This window comes from Hemibagrus wyckioides, linkage group LG17, assembly GCF_019097595.1.
Source record: "Hemibagrus wyckioides isolate EC202008001 linkage group LG17, SWU_Hwy_1.0, whole genome shotgun sequence".
Classification (NCBI taxonomy): domain Eukaryota; kingdom Metazoa; phylum Chordata; class Actinopteri; order Siluriformes; family Bagridae; genus Hemibagrus; species Hemibagrus wyckioides.
Window position 1 is genome coordinate 19,055,293 of NC_080726.1, and position 13,742 is coordinate 19,069,034.

Below are 13,742 nucleotides of genomic sequence, written 5' to 3' on the forward strand. Positions count from 1 at the left end.
GTTTTGGCGCGCGCATGGCAAGTAACATAGTGCGCGTGCGTGGAGATGCTGCGCATGCGCAAATATAATCAGGTAGTGACATCGGTTTCCACGGTTTCCATTTTCTCATAAGATGCTATCGGGTGTTATTGACAAGAGGGCTGATTAGCTTAGCAGAAAAGACTATATGATAATGATAGTTTTCACTTTTTTGGTATTTTTTATTTACATGTAATGTTTACGGATAATCTCTGGCAGTCCACGTGAGAAGAAAGAAAGCTCATATTCGTGGCTTTTTGACGCTTGGACAAAAAGGTTTGTGACGAAACGTCTATTTACGGCAGTGTGACCATTATGATTACACTTGGTCAGGTTTGAGAGCTAAAGTAAATGCTAATCAGCTGATTATAATGTTTCTGAATATTTGTCATGGCAGCTAAGTGACAAACGTTGCTATGGATGCCTTTCAGTTGCTAACAAGCTAGCTAGTTGATTATCTAACTAGCCAATCGTTTTAAAAGAAGTTATTATGATACAGCCCAGAGGACTAGTTATTTATATACATTTATATAAAGGCATTTAGAACGATTCGCTAAGTTTCACGTTTACCTGTTGCTCCTTTTGTACTTTTTCCACTCCTAACTCTCTTAACTTAGGCTAAAACAGCCTTTACAAGGATTAAATTGATATATTGTGTTGCATTTAGTGCAAAACATCTAAATATCAAGTTTAGTGTGTTAACAAAGATCACACACACTCACACTAACCTCAATCCCCAGTCTTTTAATTAGTGATCTGTTGTTCGCGAACGACTCGACTCCTTCAATGAACCGGATCTTTTAGGTGAAACTTGGGAATCGACTCACATTAATGAAGCGTTCATAAAAAAGAAAGAAAAATAAGATCTTTAAATGCTGTGCTGCTCTTGTTGACAGTGTATGCGTATTCTATAGTCATGGTTTTGTAACTCCGTTAATTACAAACATATGTGTCCAAATGTCTAAATTAATCTACTGAATCATCCGAGGAGTCAAATAGGAGTTGTTTGGTACAGAATAACGAGTCGATTCAAGTTAAGACGTGTGTCTGAATCATCTGTGTATGACTGGATCATCAAGATATTATTATATGTGGGTTTTTTTTGCGTATATATTTAATTTTTGTAATTTATACAAAAATGCAAAGCATAATGCATTAAACAGTATTTGTCTTTTTTTTGGACTAGACAGAAGGTGTTGATGAATTGGCAGTTGTACAACAGCTTATTTGTTATGATGTTCAAACAAATTCAGCAGTCAGCATGAGTGCCTCTGCACTGAGAATAGGAGACCAGCTGATCCTGGAAGAGGATTATGACGAGAACTACATTCCATCTGAACAAGGTAACAAGGTCTGACAGGAACACACACGAGGCCTGTAGTCTTTACACAGTCCTGCACAACTAAGCAAATTACACACTCATTGTTTAGCTCAGTTACACAACACATTGTTTAGCTCAGTAATATCATTTATATAAGAACAGCTTCATAAAATGGTCTTTTATTTTCTACTCGAATCATGGCTTAGACAAGGAAAATATATTTTTTTTCACCAGAATATGTGCACACTGAATGCTTGCACCTGACAGAACCATTGTTTAGTCATGTAGACAAATATGAAATGTGATATAACATTAATATTGGCACGTGATGGTATGCATGCTCTGATATAACCTCTAACATGAGGAACTACTACAATAAAAATCCATATTCAGTAGAGCTGGAGAACTAATTTATTGTGCATGATGGTGGTTTGTTGCTCTCCTAACCATTCTGTCACTTGCTTCTCACTCGTCAGAAATCCATGAATATGCCCGTGAAATCGGGATTGACCCGGAGCGGGAGTCAGAGCTTTTGTGGCTGGCCAGAGAGGGCATAGTTGCCCCACTACCTGCAGAGTGGAAGCCCTGGTAGGAGGAGTTCTATATATATACACACACACACACACACACACACAGGTGTAGTAAGGATATAAGTTTAAACAGCCGGTAATTAAACATGTCCTAAGGTTAAACGAAAGAAAAAAACAATTGCACTGTGTGTGTGTTATCCACTTGTGTGTGTTTCACAGTCAGGATGTGACCGGAGATGTTTACTACTTCAACTTCTCCACCGGTCAGTCCACATGGGACCACCCGTGTGATGAGCAGTATCGCCGCCTGGTGACTCAGGAGAGGGAGCGCAGCTCAGGCTCTGTTTATGTCAAGAAAGACAAGGAGAAGAAGAAGAAGAAAGAGAAGAAAAAGGAGAAAAAAAAGAGCGAACCTGAGGGTCTGAAAGCATCAGGAGTGAGTTTGAATGTTTGGATCTGTCACTCTGTGTGTGCGCCTTGTTTAGATTCTGATGTATGACTTGATGCTCAGTCTGCAGATTCAATGCCGGCTCAGGAGAGAAAGCAAAATAGTAAGGGAAAAGCATGGATACGCCAATGGAGTAGCAGACCACCCATTAAAAAATCTAGCAAATATCTAACCTGAAATGACCTCACACCTGAAAAGAATGTAAACAGCCTTAAAGAATAATTGTATTTTCTCTTTCTCTCTCTTTCTCTCTCTCTCTCTCTCTCTCTGCCTCTTAAGCCTCTAGGTCCTCTTGCTCCTCTCAGAAGTGTATGTGACACTCCGGTTCCGGCACTCCGTGGTTCCCTAGGCAGCTCCTCCGGCCTCCAACCTCTGAAAGCTTCAGTAGGGGTAATCAAGGCAAAAGTTGAAAACTCAGGAATCTGTAGCTTTTACTTTGATGATGTTCATCAAACTAATCTGCTCACTTCACACTACCCCTGAGACTATATGCTTGTTTCATAGGGCTCCGGGATGAGCTCCAGTTTGCAGAGGGGACGTCAAGAGGAGCGTCCATCTCTGGCCCCGCCCACATTTTATTCAGACGATGAAGAGGACGAAGAAGAAGTACGGGAAAAGATCTCCATGCCCCATGTTAGTGTCTTAATCATTCCTATAATGTAGGACGCACTGGATTAAAATAGAGATGCATCAATTCTGATTCCGATACTGGGTATCATTCTGATACTGTGTTTATTTATTTGTAAACTAGGGTCAACACTTTGCTCATAAGTCAATGTGTAGTGAATGGATCTAGGCTTTAAACAACATAAATAGAGCTCTGTGATGTCCTTGATTTCTTAATACTAAGTAGATTACATCTTAAGGTATTGGTTTTGATAAGTACCACAAAATGAGTGTGTACTCTGTGTGTGTAGAGTCCGAGTGGTACATCACGTCTTCTACAGAATCTCCACCTCGACTTGGGTGCTCTGGGAGGAGGACTGCAGTACGAGGTAACTTCTAAAAACAAATAAATTAAATCCAGTATGACAACATCAAAGTTAAAGAGCTACAATGGATTATAACAAATGTATAAATCTAGTGTGGCACGTTTTGTGTTAAGTTTGTGTGTGTGTGTGTGTGTGTGTGTAGGATAGTGAGGTGAGCGGCACAGCTCCGGCTGAGGAGAAAACCGAACCAGAGCTTCAAGATCTTGCTCTGTCAGGAGAAATCAGCGTAAACCCTCCATCTCCATCTCAGGTAGCTTCTGTTAGAAAGCTTTAGTTTATTAAAGCAGTGTGATCTAGAGAGAGAGAGAGAGTGAGAGAGAGCAATACAGTCTATTGAGAGACAAGAGAGGAGCAAAAAGCTATATGGTCTAACGAGAGACAGAGAGAGATAAAGCAGTGCGATCTTTTGAGAGAGAGAGAGAGAATGAATGAAGTGGCATTAATAAATGTGAATGAATAATAAACATTATTATCACTGGAAGATTGTTGGTTTGTAAGTGCAATAATAACTCCAGAAATTGGTATGAATTGTTCCTTACTTAAAACTGCTAGATTTAAAAATGCTAAAAATCATTTACTGTATTAATTACATATTAATTACATGTGTTAAAATATTATAATGACATATAATCATATATTACGTTTTCGGTGAATAGATTAACAATTACAGATCTGATATAAAAAGGATTTAAGCTCTTCCCCTCTTGACCTCCTATTGTTTCTGTTCTGAAATGCTGTGTGTGTGTGTGTGTGTGTGTGTGTGTGTGTGTGTGAGATTTGAACCAGTCCATTTGATCATGTCATCTTCATCTTTTTCTGTCTTAAGTGTTAAGGAGCAGTTTTTTTCCCCACATTCTCTCTCTCTCTCTCTCTCTCTCTCTCTCTCTCACACACACACACACACACTCACACTCACACACACACACACACACACACACACACACACAATGTCTCATTTGCTAATAACGTTGTCATTCTCTCCTCCATGTCTTTCACATCCTTGGAAACACGTGAGTGTGCCTTGCATGTGTCTGCACCTGTCTTATAATGTTCCCAATCTTTCTATCTTTTCTCTGCACCATCCCCTTCTCTTTTATTCCTTCTCTCATCCACCCATCTAAAGGACTCACTACGAGGGCGTCGCCACTCCCCCAAGCAGCTAGGGGGCAGCAGAGACTGCAGCAGCGCCGACGTTTTCCCTCCGAGTCGGCAGGATGAGAGCATTGCTGAGGACGAATTGATCCCAGTAGAGGAGGAAGGTGAAGAACAAACAAGGAGTGAGAAGAGAAGTGAGGAGGAAGAAGAAGAAATAGAGGTGGAAGGGCAAAGTGAGAGGGATGAGGAAGAGAAAGAGGAGGGAAAGTGGCAGAGAAAGGAATCCGGAAGTGAAATGATTGAACAGTTGGACAGAGAGACACAGAGTGACATGGAGACACCGAAAGCAAGGGATGAGATAGAGGAGAGGAAAACACCAAACAGCGATAAGGTAATGGAGAGATACGTAGACCAGGTGGAGTACTCCGGAGAGGAAGAGGAACAGAGTGAGATGGATGAAAAAGAAATGAGGGAAGAAGGAGAGAAAGATTGTGAAAGGGAGGACAGCAATGGCGTCACAAAGGAGAAAGAGATAGGGGAGAGATGCAGAAGTAGTTCAGAAGAAAAGGGAGATGAAGCAGATGTCAGTAGGAGCGAGGGAGAGGAGAAAATGAGTTTGAAGCATACCGAGGAAGATGAGGGGAACAATGGCGAGTCGAATGTCACAAAGATGTCTGAGAGCGAGGATGAAGAGATCGAACGAGTAGAGAGCAAAAAAGAAAATCCAGACACGCCGCTCCAGCAGAAGGACATGCTGGGAAAAAAGCGGCTCCCTCGCTGTGATCGGCTTCGCAGTGAGGTATGCTCTGTGACCTTTGACCCCCTCATGCTCTTTAGATGCCTGCAAGCTCGAGTGCTGCTCTAGGGCTCAGTGTGAGAGCCGTGCTCCTGACGTTCCTCATACAGCCGTCCATCCAATCTGTCCATCCATCAACCTGTTAATGCAACTTTCTATGTATATGATCTCACTATTACCATCTCACTAATCCTCCCATCTCTCTATTTACCTGCCCATCCCTTCACTACCTTGTCCATCTGTTCACCTATCCGTCGTACCTTCACTGACCATCCATGTTCACCTGCTCATCTTACCAACCATCTATTTTTCCAGCCATCTATTGGTTTATCCATCTTTCCTTTCTATCTTCTATCTACCCGTTCATTCATCCATCCTTCTTTTCAACCATCTAGTTGTTCATTCATTCATCATATCTGCTGCTGCTTTTACGGATCTTTCCACCTGTCCATTTCTCCAACCTCACTATTGCGTATTAGTGTACTTGTCACTCTTAGTAACAGATTGATGGATAATTAAAAAAAAAAAAAATCTGGACCAGCTTAGATACGACTGCACTGTTAGGACCGTTGACTGTGTGTGTGTGTGTGTGTGTGTGTGTGTGTGTTGTTTTCTGCTTTGTCTGCTTTATGTTCTGAGCTTGAGGCATGTCAGGTCATGCCACTGCTTTGCTCAGTTACACTGCATTACACCAGGCAATGTGTAAGCTGTATTAGTGTGTGTGTGTGTGTGTGTGCATAATAGAGAAAGCGTGTTGTATATTGAGAATTATTTCATCCACCTGCAGGAGTCGGAGATCAGCGAACATGTCAAAGTTGTGTCCAGACATTCTGCTGACATGAAGGTCATTTTTTTTAATGAATGCTTTATCTTATAATAATTATGGTAACATTTATTGCTATTCTGTCCTGAATTATGGTTTTATTAATATTTATTTATTTATTTATTTATTATAATCAAAGGTGGGGTTCCGGTCCAAGTTTTCAGAGAATGTTCTTGACCTGTCTGATCTCTGCCTGGCTGATTCCAAAGCAGCTCCAGTGAGTACAATCGTCTGTTAAAATCAAACACACTAATGATGATGATCAACATTTATTCCAAAAATCTCTTATCCTCACACAGACGTTTCCTTTAAGGTGAATGGAGAACCAAAACCATGATCTAATAACACGAAAAACTGTTCAATCAGTTACTCGTGTATTCTTACACCTGTCATTCCGTCCATTTACCTGGCCTAACCATCCATCCGTTTATCTGTCCATTCCCCCCCCCTCTCTCTCATTCTCTAGCTTTCTCTCTGTCCATTAGTTCCTCATCACTTCATCCATCTGTGCATCCATCCATCCATCTGTCCTATTGTCTACTTAAGGGTCTGTTCATCCATGTGATAAGGCTACAATATTTATTTTTATTCATTCCACTTGTACTGTTTCTAGAAACAAAAAGAAAAGTATGGCAGGAGAGATGCATATAACTATGAGAAGAAGGAGGAAGAGATGAGAAGGGAAGCTGAAAAGAGGTTTGAATAGTGTACAATACACACACACACAGGAATGAGCTTTAAACATAAATGTCTCACACCATCAATTAATGATGAATGATGAAGTTTTTCCTCAAATCAGCAGTCATAGAAAGGGCTTAGGTTTGGACGACTGGCTCTGTGATCACACTCGGGAACCACCGTCATCTTCCTCTGTCTCTGAGCGTGAGGACGCAAAAGGAGAAAGAAAAACGATGGTTGAGGTGGAGGAAAAGAAAAGGAAGCATGAGGCTGAAGACAGAACTAAAAGAGAACAGAAAGAGATTGAAGGGGTGGAGGACAGAAGGAGGCATGAAGATAAGCAGAGTATGAGGAGGGAAGAGGAAGAGGAGGAAACACAGAGGCAGATGAAGGAGGAAAGGTTGAGGGCGGTGGAGGAGCGCGACAGAAGACTGTGCCTCCTCCGAGAGGAGCTGAGAAGAGAAGAGGAAGAGGAGGAGCGAAGGATCAGGGAGGAGAATGAGGAAAGGATCAGGTGAGTAACATGAAAGCAAGAGAAAGAGTGAATATGAGGGGAGCGGGGGAAAAAGATGTGTGAGAATCCTGAAGAGTGTGAGCAGAGCTGATAATTGGTTGGTGTGGCCTCACTAAGAGGCAGTTTTTATTTTAAACATAAATAAAATAAGTGTGTGCGCGCGTGCTTACAGGGCCCTTAAGGAGCGGCTGCAGAGAGAGAGGCATGACGAGGAGAAGCGTCTGGATCAGGAAACGCACACCAAAATACAGCAACTCCAGGAGCAGGCGCTAAGGGACAGAGACGCACACCTACACAAACTCAGGTACACATACATTCGAGTACATTTGCATTTCTAGCATTTGGCAGACGTCCTTATTCAGAGCGACTTAGAATCTCTCAATTTATACAACTGAGCAATTGAAGGTTAGGGGCCACAGGGGCCCAGAAATGGTACAACCTTCCTATCAGTAGTCCAACGCCTTAACCACTAAGCTACCACATCCACTACCTCTCTCTCTCTCTCTCTCTCTCTCTCTGTGTGTGTCTCACTCACACACACAGATTTCTCCACACTGTTTAAACATGCTGTGTATATGTCTGTATTTAGGGAGGAGAATGAGGAGAGGGTGAGAGAGCTGCGTGCTGAATTAGAGGCAGAGCGAGAGAAACTGGAGGCACAGAGGAGGCAGGAATTGGAGAAAATGAGGGAGGAGTCAGAAGAGGAGCTGAAGGCTGAGAAAAAGCGGCTTCAAGAGAGGAGGGAGGAGCAGTTATCTTCACTCAGACTGGAGGTGTGTGTGAGGGAGAGAGAGGGAGAGAGAGAGAGAGAGACACTGACCAATAGTGACATTATGTTTCTAATTTAACCAAAGTGTGTGTGTGTCAGGAGAAGACAAGCGACGGACAGCAAGACCTGAGAAGTCCTCGACCTCAACAGCAGCTATTGGCGTATAAAAGAGAGGTAACAAAACAGCAATATATGTTTGTGCATCAGTCTTAGTGAAGGAAGTCTGGTCTGTTATTCGCTGTGAAGGGGGCATTTCCTGGGTACCTCTGAGTCTCAGAAAAGGAGGTGTGGCCTATATGTCTGTAAACCCGATTAAAGGAGGCATGGCCTCAAAGTCTGTCAGTCTCAATACTTTCTGATAACTGTTATTCATTTATTTGTTATTACTCCACTGTTGATGGTGTGTGTATGTGTGTCTGTAGCTGTCTGATGTGCTGCAGGAAGTGAGGGAGGAAGTACAGAGGGAGCACAGCAGGAAGCTGGAGCAGCTTAAAGAGGAGCATCGAAATCAGCTGCAGGCCATCAGAGAAATGCACTTGGAGGAGGTGTGTGTGTTGTATTTAATGTTCCCAGTGTTTCTATAATTCACTAGTTTTCTCCATGTGGCTTAAAGGAAAACGTGTGTGTGTGTGTGTGTGTAGGAGAGTAACGAGAGGGAGCGTGTGATGCACGCACTACAAGAGGAGAGGGCACAACTTCTCACCTCACACACAGCTCAAGTCGAGCAGCTTAGAATGCAGCTGGACACACAGCTCCACAACCTGCGCAGAACACACACTCAGAAGGTACACACACACACAACGTGTTTTCATACTCCTAACCTAGGACATTTTTGGCATTATTGATGATCTTATTTTATTCCTTTTTAACAAATTCTTGTGTGTGTAGGAAGCTGAAGTGCAGGGGTTGATTGAAAAACTAGAGCTGAAGACCAAAGATCTAAAAATTCAAGAATCAAGACTCCTAGCTCAGGTATTTCACTGTGTGTGTGTGTGTGTGTGTGTGTGTGTGTGTGTGTGTGTGTGTGTGTGTGTGAGAGAGAGAAATTTGTCTTGTATTCATTCTGTTTCTGTGCAGGCATCAGATTTAGAAAAGAGGCGGAAACAGCTGGATGGGGAAGAATATGAACTTGAGAGGGGCTTAGAGGTTGTGTTTACCTTCCTGATGATTTCTTTCCCTTCTGTTCCCTTTTACTTATATTCCTCTCCCATTTATTCTCTCCCTTCACTGCATGTTTCACTTTTAAAATGTGTGTGTGTTGCTACCCATTTAGACTCTTCCACGTCTCCTGAAAGAGAGAGATCATCTTCTTTCCGATCTGGAGAGAGCGAGACAGGAGAGTGACCGAGAGAGTAAAGAGAGAATGAGGGAGAGGGAGGAGATGGAGAGAGAAAGGAAGAGAGAGTGGGAGGAAAATGAAAGCGTGAAAGAAGAAAGAGATAGACTGCAGAGCAAAGTGAACCTGCTGCAGGACAAATATGATCGTCTCATGCGAAGAGTCCGGTAAAACGTGCCCACACACACACACATTTATCACATCAGCATGGGGTGAGGTTGTTCAAATATTTTTCTGGTTAAAAGTGTGTGTGTGTGTGTGTGATGTCAGTGAGTTGGAGCAGAGAGAGACTGCAGGTTGTGAGGAAGAGGAAAAGAAAGAGCGAGAGAGAGAGGACGAGAGAAAGAACAAAGAGAGTGAGGAGTCACTGCGAGTGGAGGATCTGGAGCCTTCTCCATCCCATGGCACTCGCAGCAACATGGAGGAGTATGTCATCTGTGCCCATCCTTCCAACCGTCCTTCATCTATTCATGCATCTAATACAATACATCTAAGTCTTTCTTTCTTTCTTTTCTCTCTCTCTCTCTCTCTCTCTCTCTCTCTCTCTCTCTCTCCCCCAGGCTGCGTGATTTCATCACAAGTGAGAATGTCTCTCTGCAGAGAGCCAGACAATTTTTAGACCGTCAGAGTGGCAATCTGAGAGAGAGACAGGCGGTGCTCAAGGCAGCCCGGACCACCCATCAGGACCCCACCCCGGGGGTTCATTTACTCCCCCAAAACCTCCAGCAGGTGTGTTGATGGGGGTCACAGCCTATATGTCTTTTGTGATACCAGATCACTGAATGTCTGTTCGATGAGAAACAGGGATTAATTATGGAAATTGTTTAGCTTATAATATGTAGTTTTATTTATTTATTCATTTATTTTTCATATTTAGGAGGCGAGTCATTTGGAAGAGCTGAAGCAAACTGTGCAGAAGGGGCACACGCTACTGAGAAAGAAAGAGGAGAGGCTGAGCCAACTGGAGAACTCGCTGGTCGAGGAGGTACACGTGTGCACAAACACACACACACACACACACACACACACACACGATTCTGCATCGTATCCTGTCAGTCTGCACTTCCTGTTTCGAATGACAGCCATAAGTTTAATTGACAATGAAGTGAAGAGGTTCTAACAAACAGAACAGAGATGACCATCAGCATAGCATGTGCACTCAATGCAGATGTGTGTTTGTGTGTATTTTTTAGACAGTAATACTGACCATGTGTGTTTCAGCTGTCCTGTGATGATGCAGAGAGGATGGAGGCAGAGCGGAGAGTCACGTTTGATGTTACAGATTCAGAAACGAGCAGTGTGTACGGTCAGGAAGGAACAGGTGAACAATGATAGAGTCTTACCAAAGTTGCTGACTTGTATCCATTAAAAAAATTAAAACCTTTCCTTATAAGTAGACCTTCCTTTACCGACTCTTAGACTTCTATTTTAACTGAGTTTGAATTTCCAGGGAAACTTTTGAAGCAACGATCGCTCTCTGAGTTTCTCTGCATTTCTCTCTCAGTTCCAGTAAAGGTGCAGCAGTTAGCTGACTCGCTGCAGCAGATCTCCAGCCAGCTGAACACCGTCTTAGGAGCACTGGGATCTCTGACCCAAAGCACATCCACATCCACGTCCTTTCCACGAAGCTCCACACTTCCTCCTGCTCCGTCCTGGGCGTGGTCTCCAAACACCTCCTCGTTCTCCGGAGCCAAGCAGAACGGGTTTTCACACAGCAGCGTTAACGGGGTCACGACAATGAGTGGCTCTGATCTGCTGCTCAACTCCAACTGGAGAAAACTCCTCCCTGGTATGACCGAAAATATGTAGCATGTGAAAATAAATGTACAGATACAGTATATATGTTCATAATATTTTAATGAGGTAACAGCCATCTTTCTCAATTGTAGGGGTTTCCATGGACAACTCCTTTTCCACAAGAGCTCACACAGCATATTCTGGATACATGCCAACAAGGTGACACACACATACATGCACATACACACAAACGGAAGCATGACAGTGCATTACTGTTATCCTGATTGATGTAAATGAGCACCTGTGTGTGTGTGTGTGTGTGTGTGTGTAGTCTCTCTTCCATGATGCAGTCTAAATCATCAGAGTTGGACAGTCTGAGACTGCAGGGACTAATTGAGGGCAACAAAAGATGGTTGGAGACACGACGGAAAGACACTAATGTGTATCCTTTTACAATTTCACGCACACACACACACACACACACAATATACACAGCTCAGGCATAGCATTATGATCAATGACGGTTGAAGTGAATAACACTGATGATCTCCTCATCATGGCACCTGTTAGTGGGTGAGATATATTAGGCAGCAAGTGAACATTTTGTTCTCAAAGTTGATGTGTTAGAAGCAGGAAAAATGGACAAGCGTAAGGATTTGAGCGAGTTTGACAAGGGCCGGTCTGCAGTGGTCAGTATCTATCAAAAGTGGTCCAAGGAAGGAACAGTGGTGAACCAGTGACATGGTCATCGGCGGCCAAGGCTCATTGATGCACGTGGGGAGAGGAGGCTGGCCTGTGTGATCCGATCCAACAGATGAGCTACTGTTGCTCAAATTGCTGAAGTATGCATAGCCGTAAACCAGTCAGGGTGCCCATACTGACCCCTGTGCACCACTGAAAGTGCCAACAATGAGCATGTCAGCATCAGACCTGGACCATGGAGGAATGGAAGAAGGTGGCCTGGTCTGATAAATCAAGTTTTCTTTTACATCATGTGGATGGCCGGGTGCGTGTGAGTCGCTTACCTGGGGAACACATAGCACCAGGATGCACTATGGGAAGAAGTCAAGTCGGTGGAGACAGTGTCATGATTCTTCAATGTTCTGCTGGGAAACCTTAGGTTCTGGCATCCATGTGGATGTTACTTTGACATGTACCACAACCTGTCATGGAAACAGTATTCCATGATGGCTGTGGTCTCTTCAAGCAGGATAATGGATAAAGGATAATTCCCAAGATCTCAGTCCAATCCAGCATCTGTGAGATAAGCTGAACAAACAAGTCTGATCCATGGAGGCCCCACCTCACAACTTACAAGACTTAAAGGATCTGCTGCTAACATCTTGGTGCCAGATACCACAGCACACCTTCAGGGATCTAGTGGAGTCCATGCCTCGACGGGTCAGGGCTGTTTTGGCAGCAAAAGGGGGACCAACACAATATTAGGCAGGTAGTCATAATGTTATGCCTGATCAGTGTACACATTAATGTATGGAATTCATTACATCATTATGTATAAATACTAAAATTTAAATTATTTTTTCATAGCGTATCTCACCATTTAAAGTGTAATCAGAATATGGTACTTAAGTAAATGCCTAATATTTAAAATATTTAAAATGTCTGCGATATTATTGCATATCCACACATCAGCACATGACTAACATGCACAGACATTTGTCTGTTCTCCTTAATTGTTGCCCAGACCTCTGTTCACACGCTACCAGGTTCCCCCATCTACAAATGGTTTGGTCCAACTCAGCTTGGATGAAAATAATCAGATCAGAGTGCACCATTTCTGAAATGGGGGGGGGGGTCACTGAGGTCACATGAGGTCACTGAAAGACAGAATAGAGTGTGTGTATGAGAGAGAGAGAGAGAGAGAGAGAGAGAGAGAGTGAGAGAGTACAAATGTCTTCCTCAGGTGAGAGCCGTTTTAATCAATGAACTCTAGATCACACATCGGATCAAATAACTTCCTTCCCACAAGAAAAGAAAGGGTAGACGTGTGCCGTAGGTTGGAACACACCCTCAGACCAACTGATGTTAAATGTAGTTGGGCTAGCTCAGAACCCTTGATTGGGAATTGAACCGAAGATCATTTTAAATAACACAAGGTTATTTTTAAAAACCACAGAGAGGTAATGAAATATTAAGGCACGGTATGGTCCATTAATGTATTTGTTATTCAAAAAAAATTCTTCATTTTTGTTTTTGTGAAGTGGTACACAAAAAAAATCACAAAAGACAATCTTAGGGACATTTCAATGTCCTAGATTTTATAAACATCATTACATTATACTCTCTACAGACAAAATCACCAGCATTTTAAACTCTCTTGAACAGAAGTGTGTTTGTTTTTTAATAGGTTTACATACATATTCCTGTTTTTGTGTAGATACGACTTTGTAACAGTTATTTTTGTACAAGCTGAATAAACCTGTGGTGTGTTTTTGGTGTGGGTGACGGTGTTGGATTACTGATCAAAACGTTATGAGTTTGATTCCCAGGTCCACCACAAGCTGCCACCACTGGGCCCCTGAGCAAGGCCCTTAACCCAAAATTGTCGATTCACCCATCCATCCATTTTCTGTACCCGCTTTATTCCTAATTAGGGTCATGGGGATCTGCTGGAGCCTATCCCAGCACACATTGGGCGAAAGGCAGGGGCACACCCTGGACAGG

General features: G+C 42.9%; 1 protein-coding gene across 6 annotated transcripts; it reads left to right on the top strand.

Annotated features, from left to right (window-relative positions):
- Positions 1 to 63: 63 nt before the first annotated feature.
- Positions 64 to 13,513, top strand: LOC131368032 (centrosomal protein of 164 kDa-like). Of its 6 annotated transcripts, none has more exons than XM_058413828.1 (29): positions 64 to 294; positions 1,205 to 1,361; positions 1,816 to 1,927; positions 2,089 to 2,305; positions 2,597 to 2,707; positions 2,822 to 2,950; positions 3,235 to 3,312; positions 3,452 to 3,559; positions 4,433 to 5,203; positions 5,988 to 6,044; positions 6,163 to 6,240; positions 6,637 to 6,719; positions 6,823 to 7,215; positions 7,388 to 7,519; positions 7,805 to 7,988; positions 8,084 to 8,158; positions 8,407 to 8,529; positions 8,626 to 8,769; positions 8,873 to 8,956; positions 9,062 to 9,130; positions 9,258 to 9,487; positions 9,591 to 9,746; positions 9,881 to 10,049; positions 10,198 to 10,305; positions 10,542 to 10,641; positions 10,825 to 11,109; positions 11,210 to 11,276; positions 11,389 to 11,499; positions 12,763 to 13,513. In XM_058413828.1, exons 2-29 carry the CDS (start codon positions 1,280 to 1,282, stop codon positions 12,857 to 12,859), a joined length of 4,353 nt encoding a protein of 1,450 aa, XP_058269811.1. In that variant the 5' UTR covers positions 64 to 294; positions 1,205 to 1,279; the 3' UTR covers positions 12,860 to 13,513. The 6 variants fall into 6 exon arrangements, with proteins under 6 accessions (XP_058269811.1, XP_058269814.1, XP_058269812.1 ...); XM_058413831.1 differs by having other exon boundaries at positions 6,826 to 7,215; XM_058413829.1 differs by having other exon boundaries at positions 1,209 to 1,361.
- The last annotated feature ends 229 nt before the right edge of the window (positions 13,514 to 13,742 follow it).